General features: G+C 41.2%; 1 protein-coding gene across 1 annotated transcript in view; it reads right to left on the minus strand.

Moving 5' to 3' along the window:
• Positions 1–22,165, minus strand: part of ARSB (arylsulfatase B) — a 136,641-nt gene that overhangs the window by 47,167 nt on the left and 67,309 nt on the right. The window contains exons 5-6 of the mRNA XM_054578519.1: positions 15,625–15,868; positions 4,946–5,016 (exon numbers count right to left, since the gene is read on the minus strand). Coding sequence (XP_054434494.1) covers positions 4,946–5,016; positions 15,625–15,868 — 315 coding nt within the window. The remainder of the gene's footprint in view (positions 1–4,945; positions 5,017–15,624; positions 15,869–22,165) is intronic.

The following is a 22,165-nucleotide window of genomic DNA, read 5'->3' on the forward strand; positions in this document are numbered from 1 at the left end:
TGGAACGGAAAATGCTAACATCTGTCAGTGCCCTTCATCTGTAATCAAGCCCTATCAGCAGAGCGGGTGCTTTAAATGTGTGCATGTGTGTCAGGTATACATGCTTACGCTTCACAATCAGATGTACGTGAGAATGCCAACAATGCGCAGAATGACACATCTGACTGCCAAGGTGAGTGGTGGGTGTAGATGGAGTATGGTCACTACCTCAGGGCAGCCCAGTTGAGGCCTGGAGCGTGTAGGTTGATCTAATGCCTTTGAAATAACTTTTCCCCTGGTCTGAGGCGTGCTAGCTAGAGCCCGAGGGAGGCACAGAGTGTGGAGCTGGAGCTCTTCCGAACCACGTAGAGCTCCACTCACACCTGCAAGGTCTGGGACTGACTGACTCAGGATGGCGCGTGCTCCCCACCGCTTCGGATGTTTCCAGGCTTCCCCATAAATCAGCTCCAACGGTGCCATCCCCTTCCCTCGGGCTCTCTCAGGTTTCCTTCCCGGCCCACTCTGTACTGTTGGAAAAAGACACCGAGTCTAGGTCTGCCTGCTAGAAAGAAATATTTTAAAGACATGGGGAGTACGCTCTAGCCTTAGCAAGGAGGAAAGAGAAAAATGTAGTATCTTGGCAGGACCCAAAACAGGTCTGTCTAAGGTTATGTCAGGACAAAGCCTCCGAAAATGAAGAAACAGTACCCTCAAAGCGCGCAGGAAAGCAGTTGCAGCCCACTCCTGTGACGCTGGCCATGGGGCCAGGGGCCACGGAAAGAAATGTGAAGCCAGGTTAGGGGCTCTGAGAGGGCCAGTAACCGATGAAACAATGAAAGAGAACGTGCCAGGAAGGCAGGACTGAGACAACAGGAAGAGGTGTTGCCCTGGTCTCAGAAGGGAGGTCAGGATGGGCTGAATCCAGAGGTGGGGGGTTTATGAACATATTTGTCTCTCAAGGAGGTCTGGGGAACCCGATTATTGCCCACGTTACTTGGGGTTCATTTTGCTCATGGTTTTTACAGTCTATGTGATCATTAACATAAAATATGAACAATTTGCTATAGATATATTAGAAATCATTTATTAAATACATTTGTCTCTGCCAAATGTATTTAAAAAGTAAATAAATAAAAAAAAGAAATCATTTATTAAAACAGTATTCTGAAAGATCAACATATATTCTACAAAAAATGGAATTGTAAATGTCCCTTAAATGCCATCAAACCCTACCCTTTTCTTTGGAGTGAACATGTACATTCTATTGCTTTTCCTGGTGAGGAAAAAGAGGACAGATGGTGCGCCAGCCACAGCCTGCGAAGGGTATGTGGCCCTGCAGACCCTGTAAGAAGAGCCTCTGGGGCACCCTACGTTCTTAGAATAAAAGGGACAGGTTGTAGCTGCTGACCCCAAGAGGCAGGCCCCTGAGGGGATCTGGAACCATTTAGCAGGCGGGGCTTCCCTAGGAAACACCTGATGTCTAGTCCTACGATTCACGACAGGAGGGGCGCTGGGCCACCATACCCAACAAGACCCACTGAAAAAGGGAGAGCAGGTGGAAAAGTTGATTGATGCAGTGATGTCTTAGAACAGGGACTGGAACGGTGGGCAGGATAGAGCAATACCAAAATGATGTAATATTTCTAATCACTCTGGCCCTTTCAGTGTTTCTAGCACTTCCACTTGTATTCACCAATTACGACCATGCCTTTGGCTGCATCGCCCCTTATTAACAAGTACCCCGTTTCTAGCGAGGTGAAAAGGGGACAAACTGAAGAAGAGGCTTTGCTCATTTAAGGTCTTATTTATATAGCGACCCACTGAGTGTTGAAGCTGGAAGGGAATGTAGACATATTTAATCAGTCTGCACAGATGAGGAAAGTGATGAGGTAGCGTTTGGGAAGGTGGAGGTGGAGCACTACCCTCGTCTGCTGCAGGTAAGGACACCTAACCTGGGACGTGCTACAGTTAGAAGGCAAACAAGTGTTTCTGTGATAACAGTGACAATTGTCAATCCTTAATTTATACCCGAGGTTGGCTGCTCTCTAATTTTATTCCACAAGAGTCTCTAGATCATATTTAAAAAACAGATTCTATGAATAGGATTTGCAGACTTGACTGTCCTATAAATACATCTATTCTTATACTTGGATTTAATTTTTCCCTACAAATTCATTGCATAGAAAAGGAAATGGGCTTGTACCATCATCCTATAAAGGAGCAGGCCCCCCAGGATAGCTCTCCTTTCTCCAACCGCTGCACAGTGTATTGAAATGAACATGAAAACTGGGAGGAAAGGCCCATGGTGTCACCCATGTATGACTAATAGGTGGCACTCAGCTGCCTGCAGGCACAGACAGTACAGAATGCTGTCCTGCTTTTGTGGACAAATAGGGAATGTAGTTCAACATCAGTGTCAAGACCTGATATTGTCCCTCACTACACGCAGAAGTCAAAGCAAGAGTCCCAAGTTGGCAGAGAAGGCCTGGCCTGTGTTGCAAGGAGAGGGAAGGTGGGCAGAAGGCCAGAAAGCCTCCCTGAATTTGTGACAGCAACAAAGGGTCCTCGTCCTTCATTTCATATGACGAAAACTGACTCCAAGCAAAGGGAAGGGACTTGCTCAACACCTCACAGTGTACAGGCGGCTGGGTGGCAAGGCTGAGCTGACTCTGTATTCTGATTTCCATGTCTCTATGAACTTCACACGAGCTAGGGACACTGCAGGGAAGACAGCAAAGATCACAGTGAGCAGTGCTGTGGCCCGGTGACACAGGAAAAGAGCTCATAAGCTCCCATTTCTGATGCCAAGACAAAATATATCTTAGTGAGTGAAGGGGGCATAAGGCTTTTCATTTATAGATGGGATTTAGTGGGTAAGAACACTTTACAATCATTATAATGTGGGCAGCATATTCTGCACAACGCTGGCTCTTATAGTGGGTTTATACCGTGCATTAAATTACTCAGAAGTTTTAATAACCATTCCTGCCTTCCCCGTTGCCCTCCGGGCACCCTGAGAGATTCTGATGTGATGGGCCCGCAGTGAAGAATCACTGCTCTGGGGCCCCAGTTACCGAGTGGAACTTGCGCTGTTCCTCAGGTGTGCTGAGGCAGAGAAGGATTTAACACCCGGCGATGCAGTCATCTCAAAGTAACTGTCATGGCCTGTGACTCTCTGAATGCAGCTGACCAAATCATTCCCTAGTATCTTCTAGAATGATCCTTCTAGACCATGAGAAACACATAGGTAATTAAAAATTTTCTATTAGCCACATTACAAAGGTAAAAGGAATGGGTAAAATTCACATCCATAATACTGAACTCAACACATCCTAAGTATGCCCTTTCAGCCAGTAGGAAATATATATTATGATATATTTTACTTTTACACACTAAGTCTTCAAAATCTGATGTGTATTCTATATTTATAGCACATGTCAACCCATGATTAGCCACATTTCATGTGTTCAACAGCCACATATAGCTAGTGGTACCATACTGAACATATAACCTCCCTTGTCTTTCTCACTCACGTAAGTATCCTCCAATAGAAACAGAAATTTCTCTATAATGCAGCCATTCCTACCTGTCTCAAGGTCTTTTCCTTTCCAAACCTAATGCTTCTACTTTGGTCTTTATTCCATCCCAACTCTCCACCACTCAGTCAAGTAATCATCACTGAGTGCCTACTAAGTGCTGGGTCTTTGTGTTAACTTATGAGGATGAAAAGATTAATAAGACATAGACCTTGACTTCCAGGAGCTCTCAGCTTAGACGGAAATGAAGGCACACAGTAGGATATTTGATGAATGCTATGCAGAGATACCTGTGAGGGGTGCAGAGAGGAAGGGAGGACCACTTCTTCTGGGGTTTCCAGAAAGCATTCATAGGGATGAGATGGGATATCTGGGCTGGGTTTTAAGGGATGAGGAAAAATTGTGGAGAGGCAAAGAAAGGTGTTTTGGGCAAAGGAAAATGCATAATCAAGGCCTAAGTATGATGATCCGCATGCTTGGAAACAGCAAGTGTCTAGTAGGGTGAGAAGGGGGCAAGGAGCGTGGAGAGCGGCTGGCGAGGCGAGCGGGGCATTGACTGCCCGGTGAGACATTCAGAATTACTGAGGGGTCAGAAATTTCTGAGCAAGAAACCTCATGGTGGGTTTTAGCACAGACTGGAGAGGACAAAGAAGTAAGGAGGGCCCGAACAAAGGGGCAGCACTCTATTTAGAGAGCAGGGGATGTGAGCACCCAGGTGAAGGAAGGAAATGTAAGAACACTATTTTTCTGAAGAGAGTGTCAAGATGGGGCATTATGATGGAACCGGGGCAAAGGGCGTACAATAGGTAATGCTTTCCAGGCGCCAGCCCTAAGGCCCCGAGCATGCTATCCTGCAGGACTACCACAACCTGTTGGAATCTGAGAGCACTCAGAGGCCTCTTTCCCTGAAGAATAACAGAGCTACCTATGGGCCAATTTAGACAGTAGGCAGAATCATGCTAAGTCACTCCCACGATTGCTCAGTAAGCCATGCCTGTGAGACACAGCAGGTGCTGGGCAGCACCTGGCCAGCTCGATCAGATGATATGGCGGCTTATTTGACGTTGGGTTTTCTGGAAGAAGGCTGGAGCTCTCAGATAAGAACAGGGTAACAAGAACATGACACTTACAATGAAAAGGAGCCCCTGAGACCGACGGGTTCTCCTTTCACAGATGGGAAAGCTGGGGCATGGGGAGCGAAAAGGCTTACAGCTCATACAGTTAATAAGCTGCAGAGCTGAGAACAGAATTCAGCCTCTGTGGCACAAAAGCCACAGTGAGACTGGGACAACAGGTGCCATGAACTGCTTGCCTTTATACAAAATTCAAGTGGAAAAAGAGAAAGCAAGGCCAGAGACACACAGTAGGTAATAAAACTATGCTTGTGAGCCAAACAGATTCAGTTTAGCAGCAGGGAATGGGGTACTCACATGGAGAAATGTCCACAAAGTTGGGGTCGATGTTATGCAGCAGCTCCGTTCTGGGGGATGGGCTTCCTTCACTAGAAAAGAATTTTTAGGAAACATTAATTTCCTCTCTCAAACGGGTATGGATGATTTTAATATTTCCTACTCTTATCCTTGTAGGAAATAACAAACTTGCAGTTAACAACTTTGTCATGAAGTCAGAGGTCCCCAAATTCTCTGCTTGATGCATCTATCTTCAAGTAGTCATCATTGTCATCATTTATCTACAGTCTAACAATGACTGAACACTTACATGAGAGCTTCAATGTCAAGCATATTTTTTAAAAAATAAGTCTTGTGACCTTTTGCAGTAGACAACGTGGCTGTATTTAAACAGCAGTGAAATGGGACCTCAAGTCATCCTGTGTAGACTGCATACCGAATCCTCACAGTGAAGTCAAGAAAGGACATCTGCCAAGCCAGCAGCGTTAGTGTTACAGATGCAACATGCCTTTTGAATATTAGCCTCTGTGAGAAAAACTACTGTCTTCCATACCCAGACTGGCAACGTGGATAGAACTCATTGAATACAAATACGTGTGAAATATATATACCTCTTTAACTTTTTTTTTTTTTTAAAAAAAGGGTATATGCAAATACAACCACAACCTATAAGGGTGCTGAAAAAAACTTGGATCACTTAGCCCAGTCCCCTCATGTTATAGACAAGGAAGGCACATAGTAAGTTATTGGCCAAACAATGGGTTGGGTGACTCTCAAAATAGTGCTGTTAAAAATCTGGGAGCACTGTCACCATCAGAGGTATGTGGGGTGTACACGAAATACCCAGATCACTTTGCTAGTACACACTCAGCCTTATGGAAGGTGTTGGACACAATCTCATCATTGGGAGAGAACTGTGGACACCTTGATAACCCAACAGAAGTGAAATAACATTGATGTAGCTATAAATTTCTAGGACATGTTACAATACATGTGAGAGTCTCTTTTTAGAAAAGTATCAGTGTCAAATATAGCTAAGTCACACAGTCTAATCACTATGAGCTGCATAAAACAAAGACAAATTGCAATCTTTTATCAAGGAATTTTCCGTATTTTTAGGTTTAGGCAGATGGCACAGTTTAGCTATATAAGCAACACTATGTTCACTAGTCTATTGATGCCATTTGTGACATGCAAATCTCTGAAAAATGACTGGTGATTTTATTGTAAGTGATTTTTCAATAATCACACAAGTTCCTTGGTTTTAGGTGAACCACTTGGACTCCAGGTTGATAGCAACTAAGGAGGGCTCTCTAATTAGCTCCCATGAGGTAGGCACCTATGGGACTTTTCCAGGATCTTCACTGCACTCAACACTCACTGCCCCACATACGTTACTGGCTAAGGCAGTCAGTTCGCAATGATCATTAATGACAGAGACCTACCTCTAAACCAGCGAAATGGGCATGGCTCATAAGTGTCTGTTATAATCAAACTGGAATTATTTGGGGGGTTTTGGCTAGGCTAGTTAGTAATAGTGGCTAGCATTTATACAGCATTTATTATGTGCCATATAGCATTTTAAATGGTTTACATGTACTATCTCATTTAATTCTTGACACTATGACATAGACACAGCCTTGGTACACTGCACTTAATGAATTACGAGATCACATGGTTAATCAGGTGACATAATCGGGCCTGGACCTCAGGCAGATTCCCCACTCCTAACCACTAGGCTAAATTGTCTCCTTCGTGCAATGTAGACATGGCCTCAACATCTCCTTGAATATCTTGTATTTTCACTCATTTAGCTTATTATTAAGTCCCAATTAACAAATATCTCTATTGACTCCAAATGCCTCTATTAAGAGTTCATTGTTTTTCTCCATCTTGTTGTCCTAAAGACTGATGCATTTCAGTATTCAATTTTAATTTACCTTGAATTTCATATTTTCTGGATTAATTAAAAAAAAAAAACAGACCAAGGAGAAACTGATCAGAGACTAGTTTCCAATATGCTATAAATATTTTCTAAAAGTCTACAGTTTCAGACACTGAGATCACAGCACTGTCCATTTATAAATAGAGTTTCCAGTTTTTGACTTTCATTTTCCAACTAGTTGAAGGGTGGGGCAGTAAAACATTTCCCATAAATAAATGAAATGCTATTACATTCCATACTTCTTTTACCACTAGCTGCTGACCATCTGTCATAAAAGGACACACCCTGTAAGCCAGTATCAAGTTTTCAGAAACAGGAGTAGCCAGGGCAGTATCTTCTGAGATGAAATCTTGACCAAAAAAGTTACTAATTAAAAAAATATTCAATAAATATCCACATAGTCACATCCATCCTGTTAACCCTTGGTAAGCATCTTCATCATTGTTATCGTCTTCATACAAGCTAAGTGTTTTAGACATAGTCTTTCCCTAAATCCTCACTATAAGCTGCCTATAAAGCAGGTACCACTACTAGCACATTTTCCATGTAAGGAAACCGATGCTTAAAGATGTTAAGTAACTTTCCCAAGATCATAAAAAATAAGTGGATAAGATAGGATTTGAACCATATCTAACCACAAAGGTCACAGTCTTAACCGTTATATTAGTGAAATAAATCCCTTACAGTACTATGTTCTTTGTTATGTGGGTGTGGGTGATATTGGGTGTGTGTAAATCCCATGCTCCTTGAAAAGCCATTTTAACATGCAAACATTACCACAAATAAAGAGTTTAGGCATGGAAATGATAAAGTTTTGACTACATTGGAAGAAGAAATTCATTTGATATATGAGGAATTTTTTCATGTACATTTTTATTAAAGAATCTTATTAAATTTCTAAAGTAGGCTACTTAAGAAATAAGTAATATTATAAAAAATAATGGAATCATGCCCTTAATATAATCTTTTCCTATTCATTACTGTAAAATAATTGGTAGGACTTCTGGGTTAGTCTCTAAGTAAACCAGCAGGGCCTAATAAGCTTTTATTCCAATTTCCATTATAAAACTCATGAGGAATTACAAAGCGATGAAAACTGGCAAGAGAGTTGGAAAATAAAGAGAAGACCAGACGCTGATGTCCCGAGGGAGCTTTCACTAATGCCAGTGCTAAAGAGATTAACAACATACTCTTGGATACTACCATAAGGATCAGAACCTGATCCCAAAGCACATAGAAAAAGATGGATTCATTCTGTCTACCTTTAGCTAAAGGACTCAGGGGCAGCACCACAAAATAGAGGCAATGCCTTCCCACAAGCTACCCTCAAAGCTAGGCCCTCACGCCTCTCCTCCCTCAGCCCCAGCAGCATCCTTCCCTATGTCCACCCAGGCAGCAAACCAACACCAGACTACATGGGAGTAAACAGAATAAAGGAGCATGATATGCAGCATCCTAGAATGTAGCACCTAACTACAAAAAAAAAAAAAAAAAAATCAAAAACAGCCTGCAGAGTACTACATACTAGGGGCATAGGGTAGAAGCTCTTTTGTCAAAAAGTGTAAAGTAGGGAATCAAAAAAAGAAAACAAAACACATCATTCCTTGAAACTTTAACTTAAAACATATATAGTCACTTGGCAGTCTTTGAAGGCAGAGCTACTGGTTGTGTTAGGTAGCAGCTAGGAATGAGCAGCCAGACGGGAAATAAAGGCAGGGCCTTCACCATTATAATCTAAAAAGAAATTTAATACGGGAGGTTAGAAGCAAGAGGAAGACATGTCTCATCAATTAACTCAGCTGTCCTGAGCCAGTTTGACAAGATAGCCGGTGTCCTGAGAGTTGTAAGCAAAGTAGCACCGGAGGAGGGGAGAGTCCTTGAGATTGTGCTGAGGAAAGCGGCTTCTGTAACAATCTTACTACGATTGCTGGGTGCCCTCAACATCACAAGCGGGAACTGCACAGGAGGGAGAGGGGGGCCTATGCTGGGAAAGGGGGCCTCTGTAACAATTTCACTAACTAGGACAAAGAGTCTACACTAACTGAGAAAGAAAGCCTTTGTGGCTGTACATTATTACCAAGATTTAGAAGGGGGAGGAAGAGGGGCAACCTAGAAGCTGACTAAAGTATATAACCCCTGAACCCCAACAGTCAGCATATTTAGATGAGCCAAGTACCCACCTGCAGCCTCAGCTCAAGTGTATAGAACAAACTAACAACTTCATTTTCTCTATACATGGGGAATTGAGACTAGCTGGGTGCCTGCTTGCAGCTTTGTGCTCACGTGCTTCATAAAGAAACTTGCTATCTCATGTCCACTACACGCATCTGTCTCCTGCTTGAATTCGAGCACGGTACGAACCGAGGCTGGAGAAGGAGCCTTTTGACTCGGGTCTCTCTCCCCCGCCCCCCGCCCCACATCTCTAACAGCTGGAGTTCCCTATCATCTTTATTTCATTAATCATACTTTTAATGTTTCATCTACAGTTTCTAGTGCTGTTTTTCTTAAACTGGAGCAAGAGTCCAGGAACATGTGAGTTTCTAGATTTCCACAGATTGCTGGTGGCCATCTAAATTTGAATCTCTCCACACATTCCTCTGGAAAAAAAAATATTGAAAAGGAAAGACAGTAAAATCACCCAGCATCCAAGCCTACAATATAAGCAAGTGACAATATATTTAAACCCTGGATGGATGTGAGGAAATAACCATCCGAGGCCTGAAAGGTCAGTGCTGGTGCCCACCCTGCAGGGTCAGGCTGGGATTACGCCAAAGAGGGTGAGGGGGACAAGAGGGGGAGAGATCCAGATCATGCCTGGTAAACTAAAGCTCAGAAACATGCTGATACAGGTCCGATGCCTGGTGGGTCAGACAGCTGGCTCCTAGCGGGTAAAAAGGAAGTGTCTTGGAAAGTGCAGGATCGGCATGGCTCCCTTGGGCAGGCACCAGCTCTGCGAGGAGCAGTTGACTAACAGGTGTCTTTTGGAAGGTGGATGGTGCAAGGAAAGGAGGAAGAGGCAACAGATCAGGGTCCTCCTGAAACCACACAGTATCAGAGAATCATAAGACAGGCCAGAACGAAAGGAGCAGCACTTAAATGAAAGAAACTGCACTTCACCATAGCAACAGAAGGTGCTCTTGAACTAAGAAATGACATAAACTATCCAAATTCCACTCCCCAGATCACCTGCTATTGTGGGTCCAGGAAAAGCTAACATGTAAACATAAATGACAAGAACAGAAAGAACCAGGATCTGAGCAAAGTTACCATAGGAGTTAAAAAAAGTAGCAAGCCAGAATTTTAAAAACTTTTGGAAAATCAAAACGCTCCCCTCCTATGGGATAAAAAGCAGAAGAAAACTGTAACATGATATTTCAACATGAATTAAAGATAATTACATCAGAACTGCCAATATAAAAAAATACCATGAATCAAAATTTAAAAAATTCAGACACTGAACTAACAGAGGAAACTAAAAGAAAAGACAAAATCTCAGAAGTTAAGGGATATTATATACAACTGAAAGTATATGAAAGCAGATAGATAAGATGAAAAGAAAGAGGATAATTCAAAATAAAAATTAAAAAGTAAAATGAATCAGAGAGAAACTGATAGAAATAAAAGATTATGTAAATAAGATTCAATAATACCTATAATTGAAGTCCCTAAAGAAGAAACACAAAACAATTGGAACATTATACTTAAAACTATAATTAAAAAATTTCTGAAAAGACCTCAATGTATAGATTAAAAGAATGCATTGTGTATCTGGGAATACTGACCCAGCATGGTTACCTTTGAGGCATATCTAGAAAAATCTTAGACTTTAAATAACAACAATAATGATAATAAAAATCTTCTGAGCCTCCAGACAGAAGGACCAAGTCACTTGCAAAAGAAAATCAGGTTGACATTAAACTTATCAACAGCAACATACAAAACAAGTAAGAGTGGGAGGACATTTTCAAGAAAAGTCAAGAAAAGACCGTACGAGACAAGAATTTTATATCAATTGAACTGTTTTTTAATTCTCAAGGTTGTATAAAATGTTTTAATAGACACAGAACAATTCTAAGAATCCTGAGAAATCTATAAAAGAAGGAATTTCTCCAATTAAAAAGTAATTAAGAACACTTTAGAAATGGACAAATGGTGAGCATGTAACACATTGTAGGTCTGAGACTAAAACAAAATTATGGATAATGATAGAACAATTTATGTGCTCTGATAAAGTAGAAATAATACAACTAAAACTGTTGGAGAAGGGAGAAAGAAAGGGTAAAGTTTAATAAACTACTTGATTTTCCTATAAGTAATGAGTAGGAGTCAAAGATGCCATTTAAAGCCAACAAATCAAATAGTAGAACCTATGTTTAAAAAAATACTGAGAGAATTATATAAAGATATTACTATAATGGTGAACACTGGAATAAAATATAAATCATTCTAATTACTAAAAGAACTTACAAATAAAAGGTTAAAGATAAAAGTAAATATAACACAAAACAATATGACAAAGCTAAGAATAAAAATACTAGTCAGAGCAATAGATATAAACTCACTACAAAATGAAATATTTTCTGACTGGATCATAAAGAAAAACCTAACACTGCACCTAGTAAGTACAGAATACACATTCTTTTCAGGTCCACATGGCACAGACACAAAGAAAGACCAAATGTGAGGCCAAGTCTCAAATTTAAAAGAACTGAAATAAGAAGTATGTTCCCTGACCAAAATAGAATTAAACTAGAAATCAATAATATCATTAGAGAGAATCTGAAATATTTGGAAATTAAACAACATACTTTTCAATACTTGGGTCAAAACACAAAATCACCATTTGTGCCATTCCTACCATTATACTTACCGATGATTTTGATGTAAATTCTACTTTGTCAGATAGCAAGACTGCAAGACCTCAGATTCTTTTAAGATTTTAAAAATTAAAAGTTTTTTGTTTTGTTTTATTGAGAAATAACTGACATGCATCACTATATAAGTTTAAGGCATACAGTATTCATCTTCTCATATAGATAAATAAAAAGAAAAGAATAAAGAAAACAGTTCCTTTTGTTTGCAGGTAAAACTGTGACACTTTGTTGTAATAGTACTTATTAAAAGACAATGAAGCAAAGTCTTCAGAATGCTGAGAAGAAAAGATTTGACAGGAATCCTTTGTCAAAATATTATTTATGTTTGGGGGTGACAGAAATATTTTCTTCACATGCAAAGATTAAAAAAACTCACCATTTATGTACCTTTACTAAATATTACTTTAAAATATTAACCAACCAATCAAAAGATTATTTAAAATTAGGAACGAAAGAACGGGAAAGATATGTAATAAATGGAGTGTTGGTAATATTAAAGGTAATTAAACATACAGACACATATGTATACATTTATACATACAGGTATATATTATGTATAATATATAAACATACAGATATATAGAAATTCTCTATATGTGATTACAAAGTTGAATGCAGAAGAAAAAAATCTTTTGAAGAGTTAAAAGATTTACAATATTATATTTCAGAATGCTGAAATATAATGCCAGACTGAACTATCAAACACTTGAAAGTAGAAAATAAGTAGGAAAATATTGATCAGGAAAATAAAGACAAAATAAAATTTTCTTTGGGCACTTCTGCTTCCAGCCAAGATTGAATAACAGGCAGACTGGACTTACCCCCCTACTTAAAACAACCCAAAGAAAAATAGAATATATAAAACAACAGTTTTCAAAACACTGGGTATCAGGCAAAGGACAGTGATCCCTGAGTGACAGCAGACAAAGGAAGTGAGTCTTATCATTGTCCCAGCTTCCTATCTTGAGACAGTGTCAAGCCCAGGGCAGGGAAGGGAACTGAAGCACAGCCTCCGCTGAAGAGACAGAACTGACAGTCCAGGGAGACCAAGGGAGCTAAAGTTTATAGGACAGACCACCAGAGAAGAGAAAACTGCTCAGAGAGATATTTGTAAAGGGTTCCTTAAAGAGAATTTTAGCTGAGCACTGATCAGATGTATCTGCGGCAAAATTTTGTAAAAGACATACAATGGAGAGAGGTGGAGAGCTATTTCCACCAAGTATTTAAATATACTCTTAAAACACAATGACTGCAACAGCGAGGTGCTGACACACTGTAAGAACGGCTCGGCCAGTGGACTAAAACAATGGCACTGAGACAGATCCCAATGTGAGTAAGGACTTAAAGTGGTGCTACAAATTTCCACTGAAAAGGACATATTATTCCATAATATTTACAAAATTAGTATCAATAATAATTATCCAAAAGCAGTCTGGTTGTCTTGGTAATATTTGGAATAAAGTATCATTTTAGTTCGTAGGTTCTTTGCCTTTGGCCCACTGACCACGCTGCTTCATTGGGCTTCATGGTATCTGAGAAAGAGGGGTGAAAAGTGACTTGTTTTTCCTTTAACTTTCTTCTTGAAGCTGAATCCATGGGAGGAAGAAGTCTTTATAATGTTATGTTAAGTTTTTAATGTATTTTGTATCAACAGAAAATATTTCATTACCACCACTATCATATCATATCACCTAGAACAGTTTCCCATTGATGAGGGGAAAGGAAACCCTTCTTACCATTATGATTAGGGGCTCTGCTTTTGTTTATAAGCTTAATTAAAGAGAAAATAAGTAAAAAAAAAAAAAAGAAGAAGAAGAAGAAGTAGCATTACAAAGTCTGAATCCATTGAAATGTGTTGAAACAACTTATAGGCTGCCTATCAAGGTGAAAAATGAAAGACCCATACAGATTGGAAAGAGCGCGGAGAAGTCATGTCCCCTGTAAATGACAAACATGGTCTGTGGCTTGGAACAGAAGAAAAACTGAAGCAGCTGAAGGAGCTTCTATTCCAAATAATGTCACCCACTCTAGAAGTGCTCCTTGTCCTGACATTTGAGTATTTTAAAGCAGGCCTAAGAGGAATTGATAACTAGGCAACTAGTGAAACTTCCGGTGCTCTCAGCACAGCCAATGCTGTTTTTCTTCCATTACTGGCATTCCTATTTTATGAGGCCTTTTTGAAATTTTGGGAAACTACCATCATCTTGAAAATGGTATTTCCGAGCAAATATCTGACTGGAAAAAGTTGCAGAACTCTGGGCACAGATCAAGTGTCTCTGGCACTTGGCTGTCCACTTGTTTTCGCTGCTTTGGAAAAGAAGCCCCGATGCCAGTCGGACTGACTGCTTTCTGTATCAGCGGGCACGGGGGCCACACGCTCTGCCACTGGTACAAACAAAGGCTTGCCTCATGCTGCCAGAAGCACCAGGTTCATCTGGGCAGGGGCTAAGTCACTTATTTCTGGATCTTTTTATCAAGAAAGGGGGGCAGAATGAGAGCACTTCTGCACTTCCAAAGGGAAATTTGCTGGATTTTCAGAGGAAAGTCTTAAAATGCTGTATTAAACTTTGGGTAGCGATTTTACTTTTTTAAAGTAGAAAAAAAACCTTGTGCTTTCTCATGGTTTAACATACTTGGACAATGTTATTGGTCATATCTTTTGGGTAAAGCCCCGCAGTCAACATTATGTAAGCTGTTCGAGAAAAGAGGGTGCCTGTTCAGTAAGATGTTGGTCAGTACGAACTCAGTGTTCTTCTCACACTGAAGAAAGACTCTACAAATCTTGAATTAAGGGGACCAAACTTTTTCCAATTTTTCTGCAGGCAGAAACAAACTAGTGCCAAACTCTTAAAGGTTACTTGAGATCAAGATAATCTTAAGACTGACATGTGGACTTAGAATCCAAAATTTGGTGACATGGATGAATATCAATGACTTGGACTTTGCCAAAGATAATAAATTCAGTAAATTTGGGGCACAGGAAATTATTCAAATGAATTCAACCAGCTCTCAACTCAAGGGTACCCTCATTTGGCAAAGTGAACTTCTTGGTTGTAAAATCAAGAGAAGGCTGAAGACTCCGAAGGGCAGCAATGGAAGAACCAGGAAAGATCACCAAGAGCACAGATGTGTCATTAGAGACCAAGGCGAAGCTCATCCACACCACTGTACTCCCAGGTACTACTGAGTGTGCAAAGGTTGGACAGTGAAGAAGACTGATAGGAAACAAAATTGATCCATTTGAAATTTGATGTTGGGGGAGAGCTCTACAGATTCCTTGGACTACCAGAAAGATTAACAAGTGGGTCCTAGAGCACATTAAACCTGAAACATCGTTGGAGGCAAAAATGACAAAATGGAAGTTACTCTGCTTTGGGCACATCATGAGAAGACAGAGGACTTTGGAAGAGACAACAACGCTAGTTAAAAAAAATACAAGGCAGCAGGAAAAGAGGAAGATTACATACGAGATGGATTGACTCAGTAGAAGAAGTGTTAGGCTGTTGAGGACAGGACATCATGGACATCACTCATTCAGAGTTGCCGGGGGTTAGAGCTGACTCACCAACAAGTAACACACACAATCACATAGGAAAAAAAGTGTTATTGATATCTAATATCATAAAAATAAATTCTATCTAAATTTTTGTGCATAATGTTTAGGTACCTTTTCTGTAAGTTCACATCTTTCAGTCTCAAAGAGATCTATGATTCAAAAACCTGAAAAAAATTTACAATATCTCTAAAAGCATTTCTTAAAAAAAAAATCATTTGTTTGTAAGATGAACTATCCTTTGCACACAAAAGCTATCATTCTCACTCAACTGAGCAAGCTGCCTTAGAGTTCTGTCCGGGGAGGAAAGAGGAAGGCGTGCAGGCACCTGATGGTTTTCCACACGTCGAAGCCATCCAGAGGCTTGGTGCCGTTGGTGCTTCCCCCGGCCAGCCTCACGAGAGTCGGCAGCCAGTCGGAAATGTGGATGAGCTCCCGGTTCTTCACGCCCTTCTGTTTCAGCAAGGGGCTTGCCACAAAGCCCACGCCGCGAACGCCTCCTTCCCACAGGCTCCACTTCCTTCCTCGAAGGGGCCAGTTATTGCCCCCGGCCAGAGTCTGCCCTCCGTTATCTGAAATACAATTAGGTGTCGTCATTAGGGCAATGTTTAAAAACAGGAGACTTCTATATATGTTCTTATTAAATGGTGCTTAAGAGCTGAAAGAGATAACTCCTCCTAACCCTCTCCTGTACCAGCTACCCTGTTCCCACCCAAAAGTGCCCTCCCTCACTCAGACATAACCAGACTGCAGTGTGGCACAGATCTGACAGGAGAAATCAGTCCTCTGTGGACAGGGCGCCTGCAAAACAAAGACATCCCCTGCAGTAATTGCTGGGGCTGAAGCCCTGTGCTAATTGAGGCACCAGGTTTCAAGTGCACGTGTGCAACTTGGTGTAACAGAAGAGAATGAATCTGGGGAAGCTGGGCCCCCCAGGACAGGAAAAGAAACTTCTGAGTTTTACTAAGTGACTTAAAGCTTCTGATAGGTGGGGAGAGCAGACCTTTTTATTTTCCTCCTGGAAAAACGACATTTAAACTGGTCATTGAACTAACATTCTGCTCCCTGGTGATTTGAACTCTTAAGTGTGAAAGTTGAAGATTTCTTCAGTGGGCTAAATGTCTCTGCAAACAGAACAGTTGGGTGGAAAAAAATAATTGCAAGAAAAATTTCTCCCCTCCCAACAGGATGATGGCAAGACCAAAAGCTTCATGGTGTGCTGTGCCAGGGAAGAGGGGGGTTTTCTTCCAAGAAAACTGAAGGAATGGAGGACACTGGGGAAGCCAGAGGAGAAGTTACAACAGTGACTGAAGTTAAGTATCCCACCAGCTGCTTAGGGCTCCACGTTGGAAATTCAGTTGGACCACAGAGAGCAAAAAGTGAGGTTGTAGAATCATTTTATCTTCAAAAGCATCCACACACGTAGGTGACTTTAGAGACCTATTTTAAACACTTATTTGCACATATGTTATACTTTATAATTAAACAATTTTTAAAAACCACTGTTATCCAAATGAACCACATGAGGGCAGTAATACAGACCTGCTCTATAGGACCTCACACATATAAAAATCTAACACAGAAATTAAAATCTCTCAAAGCCATAGGCTGGCCACACATGGAAGGAAAGAGAACTAATATGTGTTAAGTAAGCACCTCCTATGCACCAGGCACCACTTTAATTTCATATGATCTCCACAGAATCTGGAGTCTGAGAGACTCTAGGCCTGACACATGAGCTGAGTGATGAGAGGCAATCGGCTGCCTCAGTTTCGTTATCTTGGATGTGGAGAGGATACTTGCTGCCTTATGTCTGATGGTGAGAATTAAATGACACCACCTAGGATCATTGCTTGATTGGGCACCTGTCAATATTTATGACACCCCAATAGTCTAATGTTATAACCATGTTATTGCTTAAAAAAAAAATGAGATGTGAAAACAACAGACCAGTGAGTGGCAAGCCTGGGGTTTGAACAAGGTCTGTGTGGCTGTCCGGGCCCCTTCTGCTTCCAGAGTCACGCTCCTGACATGAGGAGCACGGGTTTTATACCATAGGCTACAGAAAGCTTCCCTTCCCTATGAAAACCATGAACAGAGTCAACCTCAGCACAGCATACTCCCTTCTTATGATACGGCGGAAGGAGACCTTTTCAAGGTGATCATTCCTTTTAGAGGAGAAGCACCCTTGTTGCTGGTGGGTAAGAAGGTCAAGGATCTACTGCCAAGGGGGTTCCAGGTGTGGGTTCTCCGCTTCATGAGAGAGTAGACGAAGGCGACAATTTTTCAACACATGGGTAGGTCACAATCAACCTTATTTGCTGTCACAGACTTACAAGAACCTGTCCTTAAACCTCACATCTCTTCTTGAAACCCAATGCCCAAACAGTCACCTCAGCCAGTGTATTAAATACACATTGTACTTCACATGTGCCAACCTGTATATTCAAAACAAGGGGCACCGTCTTTGGACAGAGGGTTCTTCCATGTTCCTCAGAGTATATCACCCATCACCCCCATGACACAACTTAAAGGAAGGTGCTGTTCATGGGATACAAGAATACACTGGAAAGAAATGCTTACACCCTCCCCATGAGAACAAGAAAGGCTGAGACAGCACTGTTATTTTGCTTTGTCGCCTGGATTGTTATAAGCGATACTGACTCAGTGTTTGTAGAAGATGCTCCACGTCTCCATTTTAAATAGATATACTATTGAGATATTACAAAATGTCTCTTTCAGTTGCACATATTTGTTAGCGCTCAATACAGAAATGTGGGGTGATGATGGTGGCGGAAATAAGAGTGGCGATGATGGGGATAAGGGTAGCTGTGTCTGGAATCTGATTCTAGGAGCAGCCCTTCAGGTATGACTTAGAAAGGAAAATAGTCTACAAAGCGAATTTGGCCGCCACTGCTACTGTAGGAGCTGGAAGGTGTTTCCTCACAGTGCTGGGGGAGGGCGCTAGTGCAGTGAGGATGGCTGTTTTTCCCATTAGCTCAGTGTGATGATTTTGCCATTAGCTACGATAAGCCATTCTATCGTCAGTTATCAATGTGGCTTCCTCCCCTTTTCTTCCGAGAGCACTCCAGAGAGAAAGCCCTGGTAACTGACACACCTGCAACTTGTTCTCTTGGGCTCCCCAGTCACAGCGCCAACTGTAGACTTGGCTCCATGAAGAGGGCAATTCAACTTTTCAGGAAGGAAGTCGGGGGTCATATCTCCACAGGCAGCACTGGGCTGATGGCTGCCCCTTATCGAAGAAGGAGCAGAATCCACTACAGACGTAGGCCTTTGAGCAGTAGGGTGCTGTTCAGCAGTGCGAGCACAGTCTCGCCAGTATTTCAAAGAGCTAGACACAAAACCGATCAGAGCAACAGCAAGAATCAAATAAGCTCATTTTAAAAAAAGGTAGGAAAGGGAGTTTCCTATATTGCTCACTTAAGTCTGCCATAAATTAAAAGGGGTCAATTATATTTATTGCAAAAGATAGTAACTAGTCTTTTGGTGGTGATTACTTTGTAGTGGATACAGATGTTGAACCACAATGAAACTTATATACTGTTATATACCAATTTTACATAATATATATCAACTTATATATCATTATATACCAGTTTTACCTCAATAAAAAAATTTTAAAAAGATAATGGAACTACCACCAAACATGTTTATTTTCATTTCCCTTCTAATTTTCTTTGGGCAAAAGTTAATTTTTTATACTTGTTTGAGAATTAATTTTCAAAAGAAATTTTCCTTGTTTCATTTCCTGACTGACTTATAAAAAAACTTCCAAATCCGAATAAGATGACTCTAACAAGTAAAGGAAACTATGAAATTTTTTTTTCAGGGAAATGGTTTTTCAGCAATGTTTTGGCAGAGGGAAAAGCTAATTATAAAACCTTTGCTGTCCAGAAAAAAAAAGTCAAAATAAAACAAATGTTGTCATTTACAGATGGTAAATCTCCCTTTATAATTCATTATTAAACAAAAATAACTGTCAAAAAGTCATGGAAAAACATCAGTTAGCCCAACATCTGAGCAAAAGCATTAAGTATATGACAGTGAAGACTCATCCATATCCAGCTTATCAAAACGAAGGCAGAACCGTGACAACAACGTTTGTTTCTAGGACTGTTTCCCAGGCAATGTAATGTTGTGGCTTGGCTGTGGCAGGCTGCCCAGAACAGTCAATGTATATCTTCACCTCATTGCCCTCGGGGATCCTTGAACCTGGGTGTACCCAGGGCGTTCTCCTCACTCTGACTAGGGAATCATGGGAGGAAAAGCAAGTAACGCTCCAACAGCCTTGCACCAGGTCCTGGCCTTCCCTCTGAATGGAGGGCCACCAATGTGAGTGTGACAGATGAGTAGACATGACTTCAAATACCAAGAAGTCCCTTTGACCAAAGAAAAGGACCTGCTTGGTCATGGTTACTTCTTTTAGACTAATTTTTTAAAAATTACTAAAATGTACATTGGAGAGTTAACATGTGTCTTAGTAGTTCATGTAAAGGGTTAGGTTAATTCAATCTTCTCCTACTAAAAGATCTTGGAGAAAATATCTACCCAGATACTCAATTTACAGCCTGACGTTCTCTTTCTCTGTTGTTCTGCATTCAACCATTTCTGATTTAATGTGCATTCATTTCTGCCAAGCATGCCTTTCCAATGGGTTTCCAATCTAGACCACTTCTTTGCGTCGGACACTCCCCTCACCTGGTCCCCAAGGTAACCTTCAGACTGCTGCACGCTGCTGTCAGAGGCACACCCGTGCTTAAAGACCTCGGAGTGCTTTCTGGGCAGGAAAAAGTTCAAACTTCTGGCAAATACAGAGAATCCTTCACAACAGAGAAACCTATAGGGGTGTGCAACTTGCAGCCCAACACAAAATCATAAATTTACTTAAAACATTACAAGATTTGTGTGTGTGTGTGTGTGTGTGTGTGTGTGATTACATGTTCAATGTATTTAATGTGTGGCCCAAGACAACCCTTCTTCTTCAAGTGTGGCGCAGAGACGCCAAAACGTTGGACACCCCTGTTAGAGCGTCACCTCCTGCCCTTTCCCATAAAAAGTGCCTTGCACTTCACACAGAATCTCTCCCTGTTGTTAGAACAGGTTCATGTGGACTTTGCCTTTGTCCCTGTTAAGTCCTTTGCCTACAATGCTCTTCCCCTTCGTTCCTGCCAAATATAAATTTTAAGTCCCAGGTTAAATGTCACATCTTTGGTAAACTTCACTTACTCCCCTAGTCTTTATCTCTCCTCTGTACTTCCACTGCACTTTCTATATATACACTTATCTGTCCCATTTATCTTGGTATCTTATCTTATATATACTTATCACAGTTATCTCTGTGTATTAATTAGTTGTTCACGAGTTTGTCTTCCCTTCTACCTCTGCCTCTCAAAGGTGAGAACAATGTCTCATTTGTCTTTGCATTCCCAGGACCTAGCACAGGTTGCCAGAGAGAGAGCTCAAAAATTTGGAACAAATAGAGGAATGGAGAAAAGGTCTCCACAAATATAGATTGAAGACACTAAAAATTAACTTTGATTACTGCACAGTTTTTATGGGGCTTCCATCCAGCCACTCAGTGACCTTGACTTTCAGGAAGCTGGTATGCACACACATGCTCCTTATTTTTATGATACTGGTGAGGGGCAGCTCTTGGAACCCTGTGAGAATTTAAGCAAATACCAGAATTGTCTGTCCAATCTGGCACCTGGTCAGTTGCAATGAAGTCAAAGGGGTTGTTGGAGAACATTTTAGGAAGCACCGGTCCTGGCCTGGAAGAGAATTCTCACTCACCCCTTTAACAAATCTTTCTGGAGCGCCCACCATATACCAGGGACCACGTTAGCTGGCAGCAAACAAGACAGGCAGGCCTCCATCTCTCATGGCGTGGGTAGAGGAGGTGAGGTCTCTCCATTCATGGTAGGTGGTAACTGGGTCTCTTGGAGGAGCTGCCACCATAATCACAGGACAGAGCCAACCACCATCAGAGAGACAGGCACCCAGCACAGGGAGAGGCGGCTCAGGGCCATGTTTGATTGTCTATTAGTTGGTGGGACATTCTGTGTTGGGGCTTCTTCTTAATTAAATACTGAATTAACTATACTTTCAAGAACACTCCAGTGCTAGAACTTAAGGAAAACTTCAGCTAAATGATGACTACATATAAAAAAGAAAATGTCTAGCTGTTTTATGACTGTCATTATTTTTCTATAGTATATCGACTGCCACATTTCTAATTTCACTGACGTGTATGCAAGGGATAGGAGTTAAATTCTATGAGTTGGGCCCTAGTTGGTGTGGCTCAGTTGGTTGGGGCATCGTCTTGTAGACCAAAGGATCATGGGGTTCGATTCCCAGTCAAAGCACATACCCAGGTTGTGGGTTTGGTCCCTGGCTGGGGCACACAGAAGAAGGCGAGAGATCAATGTTTCTCTGTCACATTGATGTTTTTCTCTCTCTCCCTCCTTCTCTCTCTAAAAGCAATAAAAAAGGTCTGTGGGTGAGGATTAAAAAAAATCACATAAGTGCTGTGAGTTTGGGAAGGTTACGCTATGTCTAAGTTTCCGTGTTTGAAAAACAAGGATAAAAACCAAACCCCTTCTAACATAGTGCCTGGCACAGGAGTAGTGTTCAACAGATGTCAGCCATTTTCACTAATGAAGATCACCACCTGCAGCAGCAGCTAAGCATGCAGAGCAAAGCAGGAGCCTATCTGGGTATTCAGGAAACGTACACTAAATGTGGGCACCACAGCCACACTCTAACATGCCACGCTTCGTGAGAATGAGTATTCTAAGCACAGAGCCCTCCTAGGTAGCACTCTCTGTAGGTAATTTCTTGAGAGTCAA

Source organism: Pteronotus mesoamericanus, unplaced genomic scaffold (assembly GCF_021234165.1).
Source record: "Pteronotus mesoamericanus isolate MK-2021 breed Mesoamerican mustached bat unplaced genomic scaffold, CSHL_Meso_final contig_50, whole genome shotgun sequence".
NCBI lineage: Eukaryota > Metazoa > Chordata > Mammalia > Chiroptera > Mormoopidae > Pteronotus > Pteronotus mesoamericanus.